General features: G+C 47.9%; 1 protein-coding gene across 2 annotated transcripts in view; it reads left to right on the top strand.

The window, feature by feature from the left end:
* Nucleotides 1-1,763: 1,763 nt before the first annotated feature.
* ST6GALNAC5 (ST6 N-acetylgalactosaminide alpha-2,6-sialyltransferase 5) overlaps nucleotides 1,764-24,050 on the top strand; it is a 178,463-nt gene continuing 156,176 nt past the window's right edge. The window contains exons 1-2 of one of the 2 annotated variants that reach the window (XM_077277559.1): nucleotides 1,764-1,884; nucleotides 14,499-14,568. In XM_077277559.1, coding sequence (XP_077133674.1) covers nucleotides 1,841-1,884; nucleotides 14,499-14,568 — 114 coding nt within the window. In that variant the 5' untranslated portion in view covers nucleotides 1,764-1,840. The remainder of the gene's footprint in view (nucleotides 1,885-14,498; nucleotides 14,569-24,050) is intronic. The other variant, XM_077277561.1, reaches the window with a different exon arrangement.

Below are 24,050 nucleotides of genomic sequence, written 5' to 3'. Positions count from 1 at the left end.
GTTCCTGGTGCCTGTTATTGTCTGAAGTGGTCACGTCTGCAGCGCTGCAGCCAGTCGGTGAGCTCATTGGCTATGGGCGACTCATGGCGTCAGTCCACGTGAAGCTGCTGAGCTCAGGTATTGGATCCTGTAGACATGACGTCAGGTGTGCAGACAATATCTGGAATCAGCGGGTGGACCTGGGAAGGGAGAATAAGCCCTCATTCAGACGTATGAGCAGATCCGTCCTTGATTCATCAGTGATTCTGTTCAGCGTTTCATCAGATCTTCCACAATGTGAGCATTTCATCTGAGTTTCGTCTGCATCTCATCAGTTTTTTTCCAATGAGAAAAAAATAAGTTTCTCACCTTTTCCTATCTAGCAGACGATGACATGAGTGCTGGATGATGATTTTTTTTTCCCCACAGACTTGCATTGCTGATTTTGATAAGACAATTGGAGCTATACCAGACATGTGTCTGTGATTTTGCAAAGACCACTCAGTCTGCAAAAATATAAATTGGACATGTGAATGGCCCCCCACAGATGATACTCGCTATGAGTGCCGCCTGTGAAAAACAAGGACAGAACTTGTAAATGAAAAACTGATGTATGATTAGGCCCTAAATCAGTTTGTAATTAAAAAAAACCAAAACAAAAAACAGTGAGTTTTCTGAATCTGGAAAGTCCCTTTAAAAAAATAAATCCAGGGCATTCGAAAAATTAATTGGTCACCGCTCATATGGGGGGGGGAAAGCGACAATCAGTAAGAAGTCTTCCTTTCAATACATGGAGTGGAGAAGAGACAGACACACACACCAGAGTACACGGGGCACACACCGACCAGCCACCAGAGTACACGGGACACACACCGACCAGCCACCAGAGTACACGGGGCACACACCGCCCAGCCACCAGAGTACACGGGACACACACCGACCAGCCACCAGAGTACACGGGGCACACACAGAGACACACACCGACCAGCCACCAGAGTACACGGGGCACACACAGACACACACCGACCAGCCACCAGAGTACACGGGGCACGCAGAGACACACACACCAGAGTACATGGGGTATACACAGACACACACACCGACCAGCCACCAGAGTAGTGGAGTGCACACCGGGGCCCACACACACCAGAGTACATGGGATATATATATATATATATATATATATATATATATATATATATATATATACACACACACACACACACACGACAGAGTACATGGGGGATATACACACACACACACACACACACACACACACACACACACACGACAGAGCACGTGGGACACCCAATATGAGGATGTCTGGGAGCCTGTGTCCCTCTTCCACGCTGCATGCAGTGAGGCTGAGGACACTGCACTGGCCCCAGTGTTGATCTCCCATCATCCTGATCCTGGAGCTGCTGGAAGTCACCAGGGAGAGAGAATGGAGCAGTAGATGATAACTAGCTGCTCTCCCTCCAGTTTCATTTCAAGCTGTGATCCAGCAGTTGTGGGTTAAGAGGACAGAGATCTGCTGTTCACCCAGCGCACACCCAGCGCACACCCAGCGCACACCCAGCGCAGCACACTGCCTGCTAGTTCTAGTCTCAAACACACCCCGGGCCTTACAAGGTGAGTAATTACCAGGTATGTGCGCATGTGCAGACGCTGCCGGGCTCTAGTGCAGCCAGAGACTTCTCAGCGACCTCCTGCACCAGCCGCTCCTCGCTTCCTCCAGATGAAGCCGCTCCACCAATAGTAAGACAGCGGGGCGGGGCTAACACCGGGCTCTGCGCTCACAGGTGTTTCCCGCTCTTTCCATGTTTCTGACTTCACCTGACAGAAACAACAAAGGGGCTGGATGCGGCCGCCATGTACCCACGTCTGGTCTACAGCAGTAACAAGGTTGTCAATAATAACATGGTGGTCTAGCAATAAGATGGTCAGTGATAACACTCCTGGTAGTCTAGCAGTAAGGCATACCTCCCAACTTTTGAAGATGGGAAAGAGGGACAAAGTTTGCGGCGCGCGAAGCGCGCCGCGGCAAATTTTAGGCCACGCCTCTGACCACACCCATTCATAATTAGTCACACCCATATCCACGTCCCAAGCACACCCATTTAGCACTGCTGATCACACTGTTTCATATACAATAGTTATAAACAAAAAAATATGGCCACACAGTGCTCCATACTGTATAATGACCACACATGATGCCCCATACTGTATAATGGCCACACATGACGCTCCATACTGTATAATGAACACACATGACGCTCCATATTGTATAATGACCGCACATGATGCTCCATACTGTATACTGGCTGCACATGATGCTCCATACTGTATAATGACCGCATGCATACTGTATAATGGCCACACATGATGCTCCATATTGTATAATGACCGCACATGATGCTCCATACTGTATACTGGCCGCACATGATGCTCCATACTGTATAATGACCGCACATGATGCTCCATACTGTATAATGACTACACATGATGCTCCATATTGTATAATGACCGCACATGATGCTCCATACTGTATACTGGCTGCACATGATGCTCCTTACTGTATAATGACTGCACATGATGCTCCATACTGTATAATGACCACACATGATGCTCCATATTGTATAATGACCACACATGATGCTCCATACTGTATATCGGCTGCACATGATGATCCATATTGTATAATGACCGCACATGATGCTCCATACTGTATAATGACCCCACATGATGCTCCATACTGTATTATGGCCACAGTTCTCCATACTGTATAATGACATACAGGCACGCAGCTCACACACATGCAGCATCACACACACACAGTATCACACATACACACGCAGCATCACAAACGCAGCTCACAAACACATGCAGCTTTGACACAAATGCATCACACATGCAGCCATCACACACACACACAGCCATCACACACACACGCAGTCATCACACACACGCAGCCATCACACACACACGCAGCCATCACACACACACACGCAGTCATCACACACACACGCAGTCATCACACACACGCAGCCATCACACACACACACGCAGCCATCACACACACACGCAGCCATCACACACACACACACGCAGCCATCACACACGCAGCCATCACACACATGCAGCCATCACACACACCCAGCCATCACACACACCCAGCCATCACACACACACACACCCAGCCATCACACACACACACACACCCAGCCATCACACACACACACACACCCAGCCATCACACACACACACTCAGCCATCACACACACACACCCAGCCATCACACACACACACCCAGCCATCACACACACACACCCAGCCATCACACACACACACACACCCAGCCATCACACACACCCAGCCATCACACACACCAGATACCTCATACACACATGACACACACACAAATGCAGCATCACACATCTCACACACACACACACACATCACACACACATCACACACACACACAATCTCCTCTGTGGTGCAGGGGCGGCTGATCTGTCCATGTGCAGCTCTTCAGTTTCTCCGGCTGCTCACAGCTCTGCACTCTCCCGGCACCTCCCCCGTCTCTCCTTCTCTGCCGGGATAGCAGCTAAGAGCAGGAGACGCCAGAGCTCTGTGCACACACCTCAGGTAGTGAGTCGCTGACCTCTCATCTTGATCGCTGCTGGCTCTCTTCCTCAGCGTGGCAGCGCCGCACACACAGGGGGCGGGGCGGGGGCGGGGGAGGGATCGGTCGGGAGGAGACCCAGCATGTATAAGAAAAAAAAAAACAACCACAAACCTAATCGGGCTCTCTCTACGTCCCGGAAGTGGGCGGGGCTTCACCGGCGGCCGCAAATTCGGGATTTTAAATGCCCGAAGCGGGACAGCGGGACAGCGGGACCCCGGTGCCAAAGCGGGACTGTCACACTGAAATCGGGACGGTTGGGAGGTATGCAGTAAGGTGGTGGTCAGTGCTAACACTCCTGGTGGTCTAGCAGTAAGGTGGTCAGTGCTAACACTCCTGGTGGTCTAGCAGTAAGGTGGTCAGTGCTAACACTCCTGGTGGTCTAGCAGTAAGGTGGTCAGTGCTAACACTCCTGGTGGTCTAGCTGTAAGGTGGTCAGTGCTAACACTCCTGGTGGTCTAGCAGTAAGGTGGTCAGTGCTAACACTCCTGGTGGTCTAGCAGTAAGGTGGTCAGTGCTAACACTCCTGGTGGTCTAGCAGTAAGGTGGTCAGTGCTAACACTCCTGGTGGTCTAGCAGTAAGGTGGTCAGTGCTAACACTCCTGGTGGTCTAGCAGTAAGGTGGTCAGTGCTAACACTCCTGGTGGTCTAGCTGTAAGGTGGTCAGTGCTAACACTCCTGGTGGTCTAGCAGTAAGGTGGTCAGTGCTAACACTCCTGGTGGTCTAGCTGTAAGGTGGTCAGTGCTAACACTCCTGATGGTCTAGCAGTAAGGTGGTCAGTGCTAACACTCCTGGTGGTCTAGCAGTAAGGTGGTCAGTGCTAACACTCCTGGTGGTCTAGCAGTAAGGTGGTCAGTGCTAACACTCCTGGTGGTTTAGCAGTAAGGTGGTCAGTGCTAACACCCCTGGTGGTCTAGCAGTAAGGTGGTCAGTGCTAACACTCCTGGTGGTCTAGCTGTAAGATGGTCAGTGCTAACACTCCTGGTGGTCTAGCAGTAAGGTGGTCAGTGCTAACACTCCTGATGGTCTAGCAGTAAGGTGGTCAGTACTAACACTCCTGGTGGTCTAGCAGTAAGGTGGTCAGTGCTAACACTCCCGGTGGTCTAGCAGTAAGGTGGTCAGTGCTAACACTCCTGGTGGTCTAGCTGTAAGATGGTCAGTGCTAACACTCCTGGTGGTCTAGCAGTAAGGTGGTCAGTGCTAACACTCCTGATGGTCTAGCAGTAAGGTGGTCAGTGCTAACACTCCCGGTGGTCTAGCAGTAAGGTGGTCAGTGCTAACACTCCCGGTGGTCTAGCAGTAAGGTGGTCAGTGCTAACACTCCCGGTGGTCTAGCAGTAAGGTGGTCAGTGCTAACACTCCTGGTGGTCTAGCAGTAAGGTGGTCAGTGCTAACACTCCCGGTGGTCTAGCAGTAAGGTGGTCAGTGCTAACACTCCCGGTGGTCTAGCAGTAAGGTGGTCAGTGTGGTCTAGCAGTAAGGTGGTCAGTGCTAACACTCCCGGTGGTCTAGCTGTAAGGTGGTCAGTGCTAACACTCCCGGTGGTCTAGCTGTAAGGTGGTCAGTGTTAACACTCCCGGTGGTCTAGCAGTAAGGTGGTCAGTGATAACACTCCCGGTGGTCTAGCAGTAAGGTGGTCAGTGCTAACACTCCTGGTGGTCTAGCAGTAAGGTGGTCAGTGCTAACACTCCTGGTGGTCTAGCAGTAAGGTGGTCAGTGCTAACACTCCCGGTGGTCTAGCAGTAAGGTGGTCAGTGCTAACACTCCCGGTGGTCTAGCAGTAAGGTGGTCAGTGCTAACACTCCTGGTGGTCTAGCAGTAAGGTGGTCAGTGCTAACACTCCTGGTGGTCTAGCAGTAAGGTGGTCAGTGCTAACACTCCCGGTGGTCTAGCAGTAAGGTGGTCAGTGCTAACACTCCCGGTGGTCTAGCAGTAAGGTGGTCAGTGTGGTCTAGCAGTAAGGTGGTCAGTGCTAACACTCCCGGTGGTCTAGCTGTAAGGTGGTCAGTGCTAACACTCCCGGTGGTCTAGCTGTAAGGTGGTCAGTGTTAACACTCCCGGTGGTCTAGCAGTAAGGTGGTCAGTGATAACACTCCCGGTGGTCTAGCAGTAAGGTGGTCAGTGCTAACACTCCTGGTGGTCTAGCAGTAAGGTGGTCAGTGCTAACACTCCTGGTGGTCTAGCAGTAAGGTGGTCAGTGCTAACACTCCCGGTGGTCTAGCAGTAAGGTGGTCAGTGCTAACACTCCCGGTGGTCTAGCAGTAAGGTGGTCAGTGTGGTCTAGCAGTAAGGTGGTCAGTGCTAACACTCCCGGTGGTCTAGCTGTAAGGTGGTCAGTGCTAACACTCCCAGTGGTGTAACAGTAAGGTGGTCACTGCTAACACTCCTGGTGGTTTAGCAGTAAGGTGGTCAGTGCTAACACTCCCGGTAGTCTAGCTGTAAGGTGGTCAGTGCTAACACTCTTTGTGGTCTAGCAGTAAGGTGGTCAGTGCTAACACTCCTGGTGGTCTAGCAGTAAGGTGGTCAGTGCTAACACTCCTGGTGGTCTAGCAGTAAGGTGGTCAGTGCTAACACTCCTGGTGGTCTAGCAGTAAGGTGGTCAGCGCTAACACTCCTGGTGGTCTAGCAGTAAGGTGGTCAGTGCTAACACTCCTGGTGGTCTAGCAGTAAGGTGGTCAGTGCTAACACTCCTGGTGGTCTAGCAGTAAGGTGGTCAGTGCTAACACTCCTGATGGTCTAGCAGTAAGGTGGTCAGTGCTATCACTCCTGGTGGTCTAGCAGTAAGGTGGTCAGTGCTAACACTCCTGGTGGTCTAGCAGTAAGGTGGTCAGTGCTATCACACCTGGTGGTCTAGCAGTAAGGTGGTCAGTGCTAACACTCCTGGTGGTCTAGCAGTAAGGTGGTCAGTGCTATCACACCTGGTGGTCTAGCAGTAAGGTGGTCAGTGCTAACACTCCTGGTGGTCTAGCAGTAAGATGGTCAGTGCTAACACTCCCGGTGGTCTAGCAGTAAGTTGGTCAGTGCTAACACTCCTGGTGGTCTAGCAGTAAGGTGGTCAGTGCTAACACTCCTGGTGGTTTAGCAGTAAGGTGGTCAGTGCTAACACTCCTGGTGGTTTAGCAGTAAGGTGGTCAGTGCTAACACTCCTGGTGGTTTAGCAGTAAGGTGGTCAGTGCTAACACTCCTGGTGGTTTAGCAGTAAGGTGGTTAATGCTAACACTCCTGGTGGTCTAGCAGTAAGGTGGTCAGTGCTAACACTCCTGGTGGTCTAGCAGTAAGGTGGTCAATGCTAACACTCCTGGTGGTCTAGCAGTAAGGTGGTCGGTGCTAACACTCCTGGTGGTCTAGCAGTAAGGTGGTCAGTACTAACACTCCTGGTGGTCTAGCAGTAAGGTGGTCAGTGCTATCACACCTGGTGGTCTAGCAGTAAGGTGGTCAGTGCTAACACTCCTGGTGGTCTAGCAGTAAGGTGGTCAGTGCTAACACTCCTGGTGGTCTAGCAGTAAGGTGGTCAGTGCTAACACTCCTGGTGGTCTAGCAGTAAGGTGGTCAGTGCTAACACTCCCGGTGGTCTAGCAGTAAGGTGGTCAGTGCTAACACTCCCGGTGGTCTAGCAGTAAGGTGGTCAGTGTGGTCTAGCAGTAAGGTGGTCAGTGCTAACACTCCCGGTGGTCTAGCTGTAAGGTGGTCAGTGCTAACACTCCCGGTGGTCTAGCTGTAAGGTGGTCAGTGCTAACACTCCCGGTGGTCTAGCAGTAAGGTGGTCAGTGATAACACTCCCGGTGGTCTAGCAGTAAGGTGGTCAGTGCTAACACTCCTGGTGGTCTAGCAGTAAGGTGGTCAGTGCTAACACTCCTGGTGGTCTAGCAGTAAGGTGGTCAGTGCTAACACTCCCGGTGGTCTAGCAGTAAGGTGGTCAGTGCTAACACTCCCGGTGGTCTAGCAGTAAGGTGGTCAGTGTGGTCTAGCTGTAAGGTGGTCAGTGCTAACACTCCCGGTGGTCTAGCTGTAAGGTGGTCAGTGCTAACACTCTCAGTGGTGTAACAGTAAGGTGGTCACTGCTAACACTCCCGGTGGTGTAACAATAAGGTGGTCAGTGCTAACACTCCTGGTGGTTTAGCAGTAAGGTGGTCAGTGCTAACACTCCCGGTAGTCTAGCTGTAAGGTGGTCAGTGCTAACACTCTTTGTGGTCTAGCAGTAAGGTGGTCAGTGCTAACACTCCTGGTGGTCTAGCAGTAAGGTGGTCAGTGCTAACACTCCTGGTGGTCTAGCAGTAAGGTGGTCAGTGCTAACACTCCTGGTGGTCTAGCAGTAAGGTGGTCAGTGCTAACACTCCTGGTGGTCTAGCAGTAAGGTGGTCAGCGCTAACACTCCTGGTGGTCTAGCAGTAAGGTGGTCAGTGCTAACACTCCTGGTGGTCTAGCAGTAAGGTGGTCAGTGCTAACACTCCTGGTGGTCTAGCAGTAAGGTGGTCAGTGCTAACACTCCTGATGGTCTAGCAGTAAGGTGGTCAGTGCTATCACTCCTGGTGGTCTAGCAGTAAGGTGGTCAGTGCTAACACTCCTGGTGGTCTAGCAGTAAGGTGGTCAGTGCTATCACACCTGGTGGTCTAGCAGTAAGGTGGTCAGTGCTAACACTCCTGGTGGTCTAGCAGTAAGGTGGTCAGTGCTATCACACCTGGTGGTCTAGCAGTAAGGTGGTCAGTGCTAACACTCCTGGTGGTCTAGCAGTAAGATGGTCAGTGCTAACACTCCCGGTGGTCTAGCAGTAAGTTGGTCAGTGCTAACACTCCTGGTGGTCTAGCAGTAAGGTGGTCAGTGCTAACACTCCTGGTGGTTTAGCAGTAAGGTGGTCAGTGCTAACACTCCTGGTGGTTTAGCAGTAAGGTGGTTAGTGCTAACACTCCTGGTGGTTTAGCAGTAAGGTGGTCAGTGCTAACACTCCTGGTGGTTTAGCAGTAAGGTGGTTAATGCTAACACTCCTGGTGGTCTAGCAGTAAGGTGGTCAGTGCTAACACTCCTGGTGGTCTAGCAGTAAGGTGGTCAATGCTAACACTCCTGGTGGTCTAGCAGTAAGGTGGTCAGTGCTAACACTCCTGGTGGTCTAGCAGTAAGGTGGTCAGTACTAACACTCCTGGTGGTCTAGCAGTAAGGTGGTCAGTGCTATCACACCTGGTGGTCTAGCAGTAAGGTGGTCAGTGCTAACACTCCTGGTGGTCTAGCAGTAAGGTGGTCAGTGCTAACACTCCTGGTGGTCTAGCAGTAAGGTGGTCAGTGCTAACACTCCTGGTGGTCTAGCAGTAAGGTGGTCAGTGCTAACACTCCTGGTGGTCTAGCAGTAAGGTGGTCAGTGCTAACACTCCTGGTGGTCTAGCAGTAAGGTGGTCAGTGCTAACACTCCCGGTGGTCTAGCAGTAAGGTGGTCAGTGCTAACACTCCTGGTGGTCAGTGCTAACACTCCCGGTGGTCTAGCAGTAAGGTGGTCAGTGCTAACGCTCCCGGTGGTCTAGCAGTAAGTTGGTCAGTGCTAACACTCCTGGTGGTCTAGCAGTAAGGTGTTCAATGCTAACACTCCTGGTGGTCTAGCAGTAAGGTGGTCAGTGCTATCACTCCTGGTGGTCTAGCAGTAAGGTGGTCAGTGCTAACACTCCTGGTGGTCTAGCAGTAAGATGGTCAGTGCTAACACTCCTGGTGGTCTAGCAGTAAGGTGGTCAGCGCTAACACTCCTGGTGGTCTAGCAGTAAGGTGGTCAGTGCTAACACTCCCGGTGGTCTAGCAGTAAGGTGGTCAGTGCTAACACTCCTGGTGGTCAGTGCTAACACTCCCGGTGGTCTAGCAGTAAGGTGGTCAGTGCTAACGCTCCCGGTGGTCTAGCAGTAAGTTGGTCAGTGCTAACACTCCTGGTGGTGTAACAGTAAGGGCTCATTTCCACATGCGAGGCTCACGTCCGTATCTCGCATGTGGAAACCAAGCTGTGGAGCAGGCACTCCAGAGCGGAGCGTGCGGCCGCATAGGAACACATGGAGCTGCACAGCTCCGCTCCAAAGTGCCGGCGCCAGAGCTTGGTTTCCACATGCGAGATACGGACGTGTGCCTCGCATGTGGAAATGAGCCCTAAGGGTATGTGTCCACGTTCAGGATTGCATCAGGATTTGGTCAGGATTTTTCATCAGTATTTGTAAGCCAAAACCAGGAGTGGAACAATTAGAGGAAAAGTATAACCGAAACATATGCACCACTTCTGCATTTATCACCCACTCCTGGTTTTGGCTTACAAATACTGATGAAAAATCCTGACCAAATCCTGATGCAATCCTGAACGTGGACACATACCCTTAGGTGGTCAGTGCTAACACTCCTGGTGGTCTAGCAGTAAGGTGGTCAGTGCTAACACTCCTGGTGGTCTAGCAGTAAGGTGGTCAGTGCTAACACTCCTGGTGGTCTAGCAGTAAGGTGGTCAGTGCTAACACTCCTGGTGGTCTAGCAGTAAGGTGGTCAGTGCTAACACTCCTGGTGGTCTAGCAGTAAGGTGGTCAGTGCTAACACTCCTGGTGGTCTAGCAGTAAGGTGGTCAGTGCTAACACTCCTGGTGGTTTAGCAGTAAGGTGGTCAGTGCTAACACTCCTGGTGGTGTAACAGTAAGGTGGTCAATGCTAACACTCCTGGTGGTCTAGCAGTAAGGTGGTCAGTGCTAACACTCCTGGTGGTCTAGAGCAGTGATTTTCAACCAGTGTTCCGCGGCACACTAGTGTGCCGCGACACATGGTCGGGTGTGCCGCGGGGAAAGTGCCCCCTTTGTTTTGTTCCCCGGCAATGCGCAGTCACGGAATAACACATGCGCGAGCTTTGAACGCTCGCGCGACTTAATTACATCACCGAGGCCGGCGCGTCATCCTGAGAGCAGAGAGACTCTCGCATTTGCCTGCCGCCAAGGTAATGCCCGCCAATAATGCTGTGTTCATTAAGTCAGCAACAGCTCATTAACCCCTTCCCGACCTTTGACGCCACGTAGGCATCATGAAAGTCGGTGCCAATCCGACCCATGACACCTATGTGGCGTCATGGAATGATCGCGTCCCTGCAGATCGGGTGAAAGGGTTAACTCCAATTTCACCCGATCTGCAGGGACAGGGGGAGTGGTACTTCACCCAAGGGGAGGTGGCTTCACCCCCTCAGGGCTACGATCGCTCTGATTGGCTGTTGAAAGTGAAACTGCCAATCAGAGCGATTTGTAATATTTCACCTAAAAAACTGGTGAAATATTACAATCCAGCCATGGCCAATGCTGCAATATCATCGGCCATGGCTGGAAACTATGTACCCCCCCCCCCCCCCACCACCACCACCACCGATCTCCTCTCCGGTCCTCCGTCCGGTGCTCCGCTCCCCTCCGTCGTCCTGTCCCCTCCCCCGTCCTCCTGCCCGCTCCCCCCGTGCTCCGATGCCACCCCCCCGTCCTCCGATCCACCCCCCATGCTCAGATCCCCCCCCTCATACTTACCGGGCCTCCCGGTGTCCGTCCGTCTTCTCCATGGGCGCCGCCATCTTCCAAAATGGCGGGCGCATGCGCAGTGCGCCCGCCGAATCTGCCGGCTGGCAGATTCGTTCCAGGTATATTTTGAAAACTGAGATATAACCTATCACAGTGATCAAAATAAAAAAAATAGTAAATGACCCCCCCCCCCCTTATCACCCCCATAGGTAGGGTCAATAATAAAAAAAAAAGAAAATATTTTTTTTTCTTTTTCCACTAGGTTTAGGGTTAGAACTAGGGTTAGGGGTAGGGTTAGGGCATGTGCATAAAAAAAAACTAAAAACAGGGAGAGACTGAGAACTGTTGAAGAGCTTTGTGTGTGTCTTTCCACCATTCCTGCCAGGATATCCCTTTTGTGTTTATCGAAACAGGCCCAGGTTTCACACTGAGTGAGTATAAATACATTTAGAATCTATATTATTAACTATATGTAGAATATGTACTGTTTTAGTGTCATTTTGTGCCATTTTGGTTGGTGGTGTGCCCCGGGATTTTTTAAGTATAAAAAGTGTGCCGCGGCTCAAAAAAGGTTGAAAATCACTGGTCTAGAGCATTACATTTTTGCTTATATTGTAGGTGCATCTGAAGTTTATCATGTGTGCACATGTATAACATCTATTATGGGCCTTACATAGGACTGCACATACAAGTGGGGCATTATCTATATATTAATGCAGTTGAATAGAGTTCAACAAATTCGGCTCTGCTGCATCAGTATGAAAGGCAGAACATGTACAGCAGCGCAACATATAAATTGCGCACAGGTGCTGTGTATAGAATCCAGTCCTATTGAAAGCGAATCCACCGGGACTGGAGCTGCAGTTACACTATTTAAGCCTCTTCATCAGGGAGGACGCGGTGATTTCGCTGCCAATCTATAATCTTTTGAAAGTGAAGCAGGGACGGGTCCTGGGGTACAAAGCGCGGACAATCTCCTTACATCTTTCCTTTCCTCCCCAGGATTCGCTCTGACTTTACCCGTCTGCTCTTTCTTTTGAACATTTCTAAAACCAAAACCCATAGAATTAGTCACTTCTAAAGGAATGTAAAATAATTGGATCAATACAAGGAACAGGAGGTTTTTTTTCTATTTAAATGTCAGAAATCACCCATGAGACCTCATCACTAAGGATCTTCAGAAGTATACAAAAGGCAAACTTAATATATAATTATAGGAAATGAGGCTTCTATAGTTTACAAGTGTCGTTTGTGATCTCCGAGGGTCCAAACCTACCGTAATCAGGTGAAGTCCATCTTTTTTGTTGTTTCTTTTTTTTTTAGATTGTTTTAAAACTGCATCATGCTTTCCACAATTGTTTATAATATTCTGATCCTGAGTTCCTGTATTATACTCCAGAGCTGCACTCACTATTCTGCTGGTGCAGTCACTGTGCATATACATTATATTACTAATCCTGAGTTACATCCTGTATTATACCCAAGAGCTGCACTCACTATTCTGCTGGTGCACTCACTGTATACATACATTACATTGCTGATCCTGAGTTACCTCCTGTATTATACCCCAGAGCTGCACTCAGTATTCTGCTGGTGCAGTCACTGTGTACATACATTACATTGCTGATCCTGAGTTACCTCCTGTATTATACCCCAGAGCTGCACTCACTATTCTGCTGGTGCAGTCACTGTGTACATACATTACATTACTGATCCTGAGTTACATCCTGTATTATACCCCAGAGCTGCACTCACTATTCTGCTGGTGCAGTCACTGTGTACATACATTACATTACTGATCCTGAGTTACATCCTGTATTATACTCCAGAGCTGCACTCACTATTCTGCTGGTGCAGTCACTGTGTACATACATTACATTACTGATCCTGAGTTACATCCTGTATTATACCCCAGAGCTGCACTCACTATTCTGCTGGTGCAATCACTGTGTACATACATTACATTACTGATCCTGAGTTACCTCCTGTATTATACCCCAGAGCTGCACTCACTATTCTGCTGGTGCAGTCACTGTGTACATACATTACATTACTGATCCTGAGTTACATCCTGTATTATACCCCAGAGCTGCACTCACTATTCTGCTGGTGCAGTCACTGTGTACATACATTACATTACTGATCCTGAGTTACATCCTGTATTATACCCCAGAGCTGCACTCACTATTCTGCTGGTGCAGTCACTGTGTACATACTGTACATTACATTACTGATCCTGAGTTACATCCTGTATTATACCCCAGAGCTGCACTCACTATTCTGCTGGTGCAGTCACTGTGTACATACATTACATTACTGATCCTGAGTTACATCCTGTATTATACTCCAGAGCTGCACTCAGTATTCTGCTGGTGCAGTCACTGTGTACATACATTACATTACTGATCGTGAGTTACATCCTGTATTATACTCCAGAGCTGCACTCACTATTCTGCTGGTGCAATCACTGTGTACATACATTACATTACTGATCCTGAGTTACCTCCTGTATTATACCCCAGAGCTGCACTCACTATTCTGCTGGTGCAGTCACTGTGTACATACATTACATTACTGATCCTGAGTTACATCCTGTATTATACTCCGGAGCTGCACTCTTCTGCTGGTGCAGTCACTGTGTACATACTTTACTGATCCTGAGTTACATCCTATATTATACTCCGGAGCTGCACTCACTATTCTGCTGGTTACTTATATTACATAGTGGTTGTAATGTGATTTGCAGCCATTGAAGGTTTTGCTTTCATGTCACAGTAATATATGGAATTTATGTTGCGAGAATTTTGAGTCCTTAATGAAATTATCAGTAAGATAAGAGCAGACACATGGCATTTCATTCTCAGTGCTCATTATACCTCCATGTTAGACATATGATTGGTACAGTCTGTCTCCATAGATGTGAATGTCTGCTGATTACAGCTCCGCACAATGTGAGACTTGCATGATCCCTACGGCTTCATTTCCTAAAAATTCAAGTGTCTCCTATTACAAAATGTGAAACACATCTTGTTTTTAAGCTTTGCCTCTGCTCCATTATTAAATGCCCCCCGCAGACACCATCGTCTTCCTATTTGTATGTTCCATTGCGGGGACTTCTTGGTCTTCTTACATTGTTGCAATTTTGTATTTTTGCTGTTATTAAAAAAAACCTCTAAACTGATTAGGATCCCACTCGCGGTAAGATTTACTGGTGAAAAATGAATGTCGCCGCTAAGAAATGTTTTGAAAGATTTCATTTCCAAACAATTGAGAAATCTATCACATTTTCACAAAGTAGAGCAATATAGAAGACATTAATGTTTCAATCAATCTTCTTACAGAGCGGAAAAAAAAGCCGACTCTCATCAGACAAGTGGCGTGGAGCAACACAGGGCCATGCGGGAACAGCAGGTGCAGTCATTTCATCCCTCAACTCATTTTTGTTTTTTTGCATGTAAAAAACCCATCTAAATAGCTAATTATGTTTTAATTAATATTAAAAAAAAATTAAAAATATAAAAATATATCTCATAATTACAAAAAAGCATCCTGATGGGCCGACCAAGTTGATATTTTGTTTTGTCAAATCATATGTTTCTGTCTTGTTGCTTTACCACGGTACAAAAAATAACAGACATAAATTTGACATTTTGGTCTGGGTGTGAGATGATCGGAGTCAAAAGCACAAACGTGGAAAATATCAGAGAGAAATGTCACGAAATAAACCTCAACTTGCTGCTGAACTGTGAAAAATATATTAGAAAATAGCTTAAGCAGTGGAACCCAGTGGAATGTCATCAATATTATTAGCGCCACGAGACCTTCATGACAATGTGAGTGTCGCTTGTTCGGTCGCGTCCTTTCCACATTGACTCTGTACAAGTATCACATAGTTATTAGCGCATTGTTGTAAGTCTCTCCCTCTTTTTCTTTCCTGTTTTCCGCTGAGCGCCGCCATCTGTCAATATCGCTGCATAATTGTTACCGGCCTAAATGGAGTTAAATTAATTAATAAGAATGTAAGAACACAAGGAAAATTCAGGTTATTTTACAGAAGTAAATAATGAGACAGGGGAAGGAAGGGTGTGGTGGGAGGAGGGGGATGAAGGTGAAGGGATGGACAATATGGCACAGGTGGCATCGATTGTGCTATTGATGAGATTTGTACAGGACATCCCCCTTGGTGTGTCAGCGGCTGCAGGGGATCCATTGCCAAGTCTGGTGTTTCATTTTTTTTCAGTTCCAAAGTTATGTCCAAGGTAAATAAGTACAAATGTTCCTTTTAGCCAACTGGGCGTGCACTATAGAACTTCTTTGTGGGCGTTTGCTTTTTCTCCTCTGATGCAGGCCAATCAAAACGCAGCCATGCCCACGAAGTTCTGTGGTGCATGCCTAACTTGGATTATGGGAAAATTTCCACTATTACCAGGCGAGGATAACATTGCCTTCACTTTTCCGTCACCCCCCAAAACAGGACATGATCAAGGACGGCGGTGACAGAAGCTGGGGTAAGTGACCGTTCCCTGGTGACTTCCTGTATGATGAAATGTCCTCCAACGAAACGTCACGGGAATAAAAGGTAAAAAGACAGATATTGAGATCATCAGGGCAGGGAGAATATTAGTGAATTTCATAATACAGTGGTTAGGGCTTAAGGATAGATATTTATAAAGGGCATTATAGGTATCGGACCACCCCTTTAAATAGCTGCCTCTCCGCTGCTCCCGCCGGTCTTTGTCAGCAGGGCTGCAGCGTTTACATCCGATCTACTTCATGTGACCACGACAGCCAATCACTGCCCTCGTAGTCTGATATCTAATACCTTGCCATGACTGCGGAGGCCGGTGATTGGCTGAACATTTTGTAGATGTTAATGTAACAAAGACCGGTGGGAGCAGAGGACAAACTCTTGTACCTGCAATGCAGCGCCATCTAGTGGTGCGTCAGTTATTGGCGGGTACCAGATGACACAATGACACCTGCTATATCGGTGGAGCAGTGCCAGAAAGGTGCAAACATTGCAGACGTGGACGTCCCGCTCCTTCACTTCTCACTCCGGTTGTGTAATTGTCTTCGCCTCCAGGCAGCAGCCTAATGCCACGGCCCCGGGCAGCGGTGAGCAGCTCCGACCTGACAGCTGCTGTGATGAAAGCACAGGCCAATACACAGCTCATTTGTCTGAGGCGGTCCGGCCGCCCGGCCTGAGCGAATGTCGACAGCTGGAGAGTTCTCCATGTCATTTACAATAAGACTTCAAGTCATTCACCTTTGTGTCAGCCCGCGCCTCCGAGCTGCTCCTCTGAAGAAATGTAAATAACGCCAGCACCGCCTGCGCACACAGATTACCGAGCGATGGCTGGAAGGCGACGGATGCAATCCCTGCAGGAATAGAGTCATAGCATTTAATTAAACATACAATCGGTTTATGGACAGGAGCGGTGATTGCGTTGGACTCGTTACAGGGCGTCATCTTAGTAAGCTTCACACACTTGTAACTTCAATGCAAGAATTTGCTAAAAACTTGACATCATGGTAAATGTTACTTGGTGAGGAGGTTCACAGACGGCCAGGATTTCCATGTGAGTGAGAATGTATGGTGGATGAGTGGTCAGCACTGGGGTCCTGGGTCTGAATCCAACCTGAGCCCCCTCTGCAGGAAGTTTGCATCTTCTCTTCTGTTTCCTCCTTAATTTCCCAAAACATGTACTAAAAGGTTAGATAAAGGGCATTATAGGTATCGGAACACCCCTTGACCTGTGATTGTTCCCAGCATTCAGGTGATATTATCCAATGTATTGCCATGATAGACGCATGACCACTGCAGCCCGTCGCAGGCATTATCAGTCAGGTGACTGGTGCAGTGTGCCCCATAATAATAATAATAATTTTTATTTATATATCGCCAACATATTCCGCAGCACTTTACAATTAAGCGGGGACATGTACAGACAATAAATTCAGTACAAGTTAAGACAATTTAAACAGTGACATTAGGGGTGAGGTCCCTGCTCGCAAGGTTACAATCTACAAGGAAATGGGGGACACAATAGGTGAAAAGTGCTCGTTATTTCAGGTCTGGCAATTATAATACATAGGGATTTTCGTACAAAGCTGCATGATCCGGTCATCAGCCCGTGTGTTTAAGTGCAATAGTCAAGTATCAAGAGCAGTTATCATGTGCATGGAGGGTGTGGAGACAGATGAATAGTAGGGGGCAGATTCAGAGTAATATTTGGAAGGAGGGAACAGGGCAAAGTTAGTTTACTGAATAGTTGATGTGGTAGGCTTGTTTGAAGAGATGGGTTTTTAGAGCGCGCTTGAATAGGTCGGGGCTAGGTATCAGTCTGATCGTCTGGGGAAGTGCATTCCAGAGAGCTGGCGCAGCACGAGAGAAGTCTTGTAGACGGAGGTGCGAGGTTCAGATTACGCGGGATGTTAGCCTTAGGTCATTTGTAGAACAGAGGGCACGTGTAGGGCTATAGACAGAGATGAGAGAGGAGATATAAGGCGGTGCAGAACTGTGGAGGGCTTTGTGTGTGAGAGATGAGTTTATACTGGACCCTGTAGCGAATGGGTAGCCAGTGTAATGACTGGCACAAGATGGAGGCATCGGTGAAGCGGCTGGACAGAAATATGACCCTGGCTGCCGCATTCAAGATGGATTGGAGAGGAGAAAGTTTGGTAAGAGGGAGACCGATCAGAAGAGAGTTGCAGTAGTCCAGATGGGAATGAATAAGAGCGACAGTAAGAGTCTTAGCAGTTTCAACGGTGAGAAAAGGTCGGATTCTGGAGATGTTTTTAAGATGCAGGTGACAAGAGCGAGTGAGTGATCGGATATAGGGAGTAAAGGAAAGATCGGTGTCGAATATGACCCCAAGACAGCGGGCATGCTGCTTGGGAGTTATGGTTGAACCCTCCAGGGTAATTTCGATGTTAGGTATTGAGGTTAGTAGAAGGGAGAAACACAAGAAGTTCCGTTTTGGAGAGATTTAGTTTCAGATAGAGGGAGGGCATGATGTTAGAGACAGCAGACAGGCAATCCTTGGTATTTTGAATTAGGGTAGGGGTGATGACAGGGGAAGAAGTGTACACTTGGGTGTCGTCAGCATAGAGATGATACTGGAACCCAGATCTGCTGATTGTTTGTCCAATAGGGGCAGTGTGTACAACAACCGATACAAAGCAAAGGATAAACAGGGAACCCAGGCAAGGAAATAGGTGAAAAAAATATATTTGTTATAATGTAATGTGGCAAACAACATTCCACAAAATAAGGATATATATATAAAAACAATGCGCACGTATGCTGGACCGTATAAAAAAATATGTCAAGATTATGTGCATGAACAATTATTTAATAACCCCTAAAGGTCAATATATAATGATATATAATATAATATTAAAATCCATATACTGTATATAAAAGAGGTGATGCCATAATATATGTAAAAGTTTAGACAAATAATATGTCTTAAAGTGAGGACAGTATATACAGCCTCAAAAAGTGCAGAGTGAAAAACAGCAGAACACTAATATAGAATGCAATGTCTAAGACCAATGGTCCCTAATATAACTCAACACTCTCTCTAAAAGCCATAAAGTTAAAAGGTGCATCTTAAAAACAAGTGAGATCACAAAGTATAATGGGCATAAATGAAAAGTGGTATACCTTTAGGCGGTTAGTAGGTCCAGTATACATGCGCCCCGACGCGCGTTTCGGAACAAGTCCTTCGTCAGTAGTGACACACACAGTGGGGAAAATAATTATTTGATACACTGCCGATTTTGCATGCTTTCCCACCTACAGAGAATGGAGATGTCTGTAATTGTTATTGTAGGTACACTTCACCTGTGAGAGACAGAATCTAAAAATAAAAAACTGAAAATCACATTGTATTATTTTTACATAATTAGCATTTTATTGCGTGAAATAAGAATTTAATGCAATAGAAATCAGAACTTAATATTTATTACAGAAACCTTTTATTTGCAATTGCTGAGGTCAGACGTTTCCTGTAGTTCTTGACCAGGTTCGCACACACTGCTGTAGGGATTTTGGCCCACTCCTCCATACAGATCTTCTCCAGATCCTTCAGATTTTGTTGCTGTCACTGGGCTCCTAAAATGTTCTATTGGGTTCAGGTCTGGAGACTGGCTAGGTCACTCCAGGACCTTGAAATGCTTCTTACGAAGCCACTTCTTAGTTACCCTGGCTGTGTGTTTCGGGTCAATTGTCATGCTGGAAGACCCAGCCATGACTCCTCTTCAATGCTCTTACTGAAGGAAGGAGGTTGTTGGCCAAAATCTCGTGATACATGACCCCATCCATCCTCCCTTCAATACGGTGCAGTCATCCTGTTTCATTTGCAGGAAAGCACTCCCAAATGATGATGTTTTCCCCACCATGCTTCATGGTTGGGATGGTGTTCTTGGGGTTGTATTCATCCTTATTCTTCCTCTAAACACGGTGAATGGAGTTGATACCAAATAGTTCTATTTTAGTCTCATCTGACCACATGACCTTCTTCCATTCCTGCTCTGGATCATCCAGATGGTCAGTGGTGAACTTCAAATGGGCCTTGACGTGAGCAGGGGGACCTTGTGTGACTTGCAGGATTTTAATCCATGACGGTGTAGTGTATTACTAATGATAATGTTGGAGACTGTGGTCCCAGCTCTCTTCAGGTCATTGACAAGGTCCTCTGGTGTAGTTCTGGGCTGATTCCTGACCTTTCTCACAATCATTCTTACCCCACGAGGCAAAATCTCGCATGGAGCCCCAGACCAAGGGAAATTGACAGTCATCTTGAGTTTCTTCCATTTTCTAATAATTATGCCAACCGTTCTTGCCTTCTCACCAAGCTGCTTGCCAATTATCCTGTAGCCCATCCCAGCCTTGTCCCTGGTGACCTTAGACAGCTCTTTGGTCTTAGCCTTGGTGGAGAGATTGGAGTGTGATTGAGTGTGTGGACAGGTGTCTTATACAGGTAACGAGATCCCATAGGTGCAATTAATACAGTTATTGAGTTCAGAGTCAGAGGCTTCTTACAGAAATGCTAACAGGTCTGTGAGTGACAGAATTCCTGCTTGTTGGTCGGTGATCAAATACTTATTTCATGCAATAAAATGCAATTAAATTCATACAATGTGATTTTCTGGATTTTATCTTTAGATTCTGTCTCTCACAGGTGAAGTGTACCTACGATAAAAATTACAGACCTCTCCATTCTTTGAAGGTGGGAAAATCTGCAAAATCGGCAGTGTATCAAAAACTTATTTTCTTCCAAGTAAATCAAACTTCTGTGAAATCAAACTGTCCACCTAGGAAGCAACACTGTTTGACAATCAATTTCACATGCTGTTGTGCAAATGGAATAGACAACAGATGGAAATTATTGTCAATTATCAAGACACCCTCAATAAAGGAGTGGTTCTGCAGGTGGGGACCACAGACCACATCTCAGTACCAATGTTTTCTGGCTGATGTTTTGGTCACTTTTGAATGTTGGTTGTGCTTTCACACTTGTGGTAGCATGAGACAAACTGTACAACCCACACAAGTGGCTCAGGTAGTGCAGCTCATCCAGGATGGCACATCAATGCGAGCTGTGGCAAGAAGGTTTGCTGTGTCTGTCAGCATAGTGTCCAGAGGCTGGAGGCGCTACCAGGAGACAGACCAGTACATCAGGAGATGTGGAGGGGGCCGTAGGAGGGCAACAACCTAGCAGCAAGACCGCTACCTCAGCCTTTGTGCAAGGAGGAACAGGAGGAGCACTGCCAGAGCCCTGCAAAATGACCTCCAGCAGGCCACAAATGTGCATGTGTCTGCACAAACGGTTAGAAACCGACTCCATGAGGTTGGTTTGAGTGCCCAACGTCCACAGATGGGGGTTGTGCTCAAAGCCCAACACCGTGCAGGAAGCTTGGCACTTGCCACAGCACACCAGAATTGGCAAACTCACCACTGGCACCCTGTTCTCTTCACAGATGAAAGCAGGTTCACACTGAGCACATGTGACAGACGTGACAGAGTCTGGATACGCCGTGGAGAGTGATCTGCTGCCTGCAACATCCTTCAGCATGACCGGTTTGGCAGTGGTTCAGTAATAGTGGGGGGTGGCATTTCTTTGGAGGGCCGCACAGCCCTCCATGTGCTCGCCAGAGGTAGCCTGACTGCCATTAGGTACCGAGATGAGATCCTCAGACCCCTTGTGAGACCATATGCTGGTGCGGTTGGCTCTGGGTTCCTCCTAATGCAGGACAATGCCAGACCCCATGTGGCTGGAGTGTGTCAGTAGTTCCTGCAAGATGAAGGCATTGAAGCTATGGACTGGCCCGCCCGTTCCTCAGACCTTAATCCAATTGAACACATCTGGGACATCATGTCTCCCACCATCGACCAACGTCACGTTGCATCACAGACTGTCCAGGAGTTGGTGGATGCTTTAGTCCAGGTCTGGGAGGAGATCCCTCAGGGGACCATCCGCCACCTCATGAGGAGCATACCCAGGTGTTGTAGGGAAGTCATACAGGCACGTGGAGGCCACACACACTACTGAGCATCATTTCCTTGTCTTGCGGCATTTCCACTGAAGTTGGATCAGCCTGTAACTTCATTTTCCACTTTGATTTTTAATTCCAACTCCAGACCTCGGTGGGATATTAGTTGTGATTTACGTTGATCATTTTTAGGTTTTATTGTTCTCATAACATTCCACTATATAATGAATAAAGATTTACAACTGGAATATTTCATTCAGTGATATGTAGGATGTGGGATTTTAGTGTTCCCTTTATTTTTTTGAGCAGTTTATATCATTAGGGAAAATAAGTTTTTGATATATAAACATACAGAATAAAGTGATGCCTTTCTTCTCAGATGATGTAAGATATAGATATAAATGAACAGCCCTTTTCCCATGGAGAGCAGCTGCCTTTATAATCGTGCCTGGAAAAGAACATTGCATGACAAGGTTTATTAATATCACCTCGCTACATTGGATAATCCCAGAAAAAACAGGCTCGATGGCAGAAGATCTGGATGATGAAAAGTAAAGATTGGGCTTCCCAGTCAGCAGCGCGGTGCTTATCGATCTGCGATCACCTCTTGGTGCATGTACCGATATAGCAGAGCCGGCTCCATAGAATGAAATTCCAATGAGAAACCTCTGACGACTATGAAAGGATTTTCCCGTTATTTTTTATGAATCCAATGGGTTTTAAAGATCCAGATAATCTTCTGGAAATCTTGGGAAGCTGTGCAAATCATCAATGCAGAATCTGTGGACCAAATCTTCATAAAATCCCCGGTAGAAAGCCTCATCAGCCTCCAAACATGGCCACGTGATATAAATAATGAGATATTGCAGAATAACACAATAAAGGGGTTCACTATTAACAGTCCAGACTTAGTATATGTCATCAATAGTCGCAGCACTGCCACCGATCAGGGGATTGAAAGTGCCTTGGTGCATAGGAAGTAGCACAGCTCCACACATGATGTAGTGGCTGTAAACGGTATTGCAAGCTTTTTCCTATTGATAGGACAGCTCTTGCAGTTCCTTTCACTGCCGCTACTCAATGTTCGGGCCACGGCGGCACTTCCATGCACAGCAGCACTTCATCAGCTGATCAGGAGTTGACCTCATTTCTACTGTCTGTAGAGAAGCAGTATACTGGAGTAAAGGGGAGTAGAGTAAAACTGCAGGATCAGACTACACTGGCCTTGTTTGTAGTCTGTAACCATGGAAACACATAGGTCTGTATAGAAGCTGTAGACGCAGAATGGTAGAAAATGATTCAATCAAGATTGATTGCAAACGTTGTCACCTTCTCTTTGGCCATATCTCCTCTCAGATGGTATATTGGGTGTTTGGGCAATAATGGCTGACAGGTGAGGGGTACTGTTAGGAATTGTGGTTCTTTGCTCCCACCTGGAATGTATGGGGTCCGGTGCAACACTACTCCGGTCGGAAACACCGCCATTGTCCTGACCCTGGACATGGAGATACTGCGCAAGGAAACGGTCCCAATTTTATGGAGCGTTGCGTTCTGGGGTAGTAGGATGTGTGGGGACACGGGACGCCTTATCTCCAACGGATTTAACTGCCTGGGGAACATCGGACGCTGCTGTTTCTGGTACTAGGCAGCGGTGGGATTGTGTCTGGTACTAGGCAGCAGCGTGATTGTGTCTGGTACTAGGCAGTGGTGGGATTGTGTCTGGTACTAGGCAGCGGTGGGATTGTGTCCGGTACTAGACAGTGGTGGGATTGTGTCCGGTACTAGGCAGCGGTGGGATTGTGTCCGGTACTAGGCAGCGGTGGGATTGTGTCCAGTACTAGGCAGCGGTGGGATTGTGTCCGGTACTAGACAGCGGTGGGATTGAGTCTGGTACAAGGCAGCGGTGGGATTGTGTCCGGTACTAGGCAGCGGTGGGATTGTGTCTGGTACTAGGCAGTGGTGGGATTGTGTCTGGTACAAGGCAGTGGTGGGATTGAGTCTGGTACAAGGCAGCGGTGGGATTGTGTCTGGTACAAGGCAGCGGTGGGATTGTGTCCGGTACTAGACAGCGGTGGGATTGTGTCTGGTACTAGGCAGCGGTGGGATTGTGTCCGGTACTAGGCAGCGGTGGGATTGTGTCCGGTACTAGGCAGCGGTGGGATTGTGTCCGGTACTAGGCAGCGGTGGGATTGTGTCCGGTACTAGGCAGCGGTGGGATTGTGTCCGGTACTAGACAGCGGTGGGATTGAGTCTGGTACAAGGCAGCGGTGGGATTGTGTCCGGTACTAGGCAGCGGTGGGATTGTGTCTGGTACTAGGCAGTGGTGGGATTGTGTCTGGTACAAGGCAGTGGTGGGATTGTGTGTGGTACAAGGCAGTGGTGGGATTGTGTCT

Source organism: Ranitomeya variabilis, chromosome 8 (assembly GCF_051348905.1).
Source record: "Ranitomeya variabilis isolate aRanVar5 chromosome 8, aRanVar5.hap1, whole genome shotgun sequence".
Lineage (NCBI taxonomy): Eukaryota > Metazoa > Chordata > Amphibia > Anura > Dendrobatidae > Ranitomeya > Ranitomeya variabilis.
Note: the sequence above shows the minus strand (reverse complement) of the source record. Positions and strands in the feature narration are given on the sequence as shown.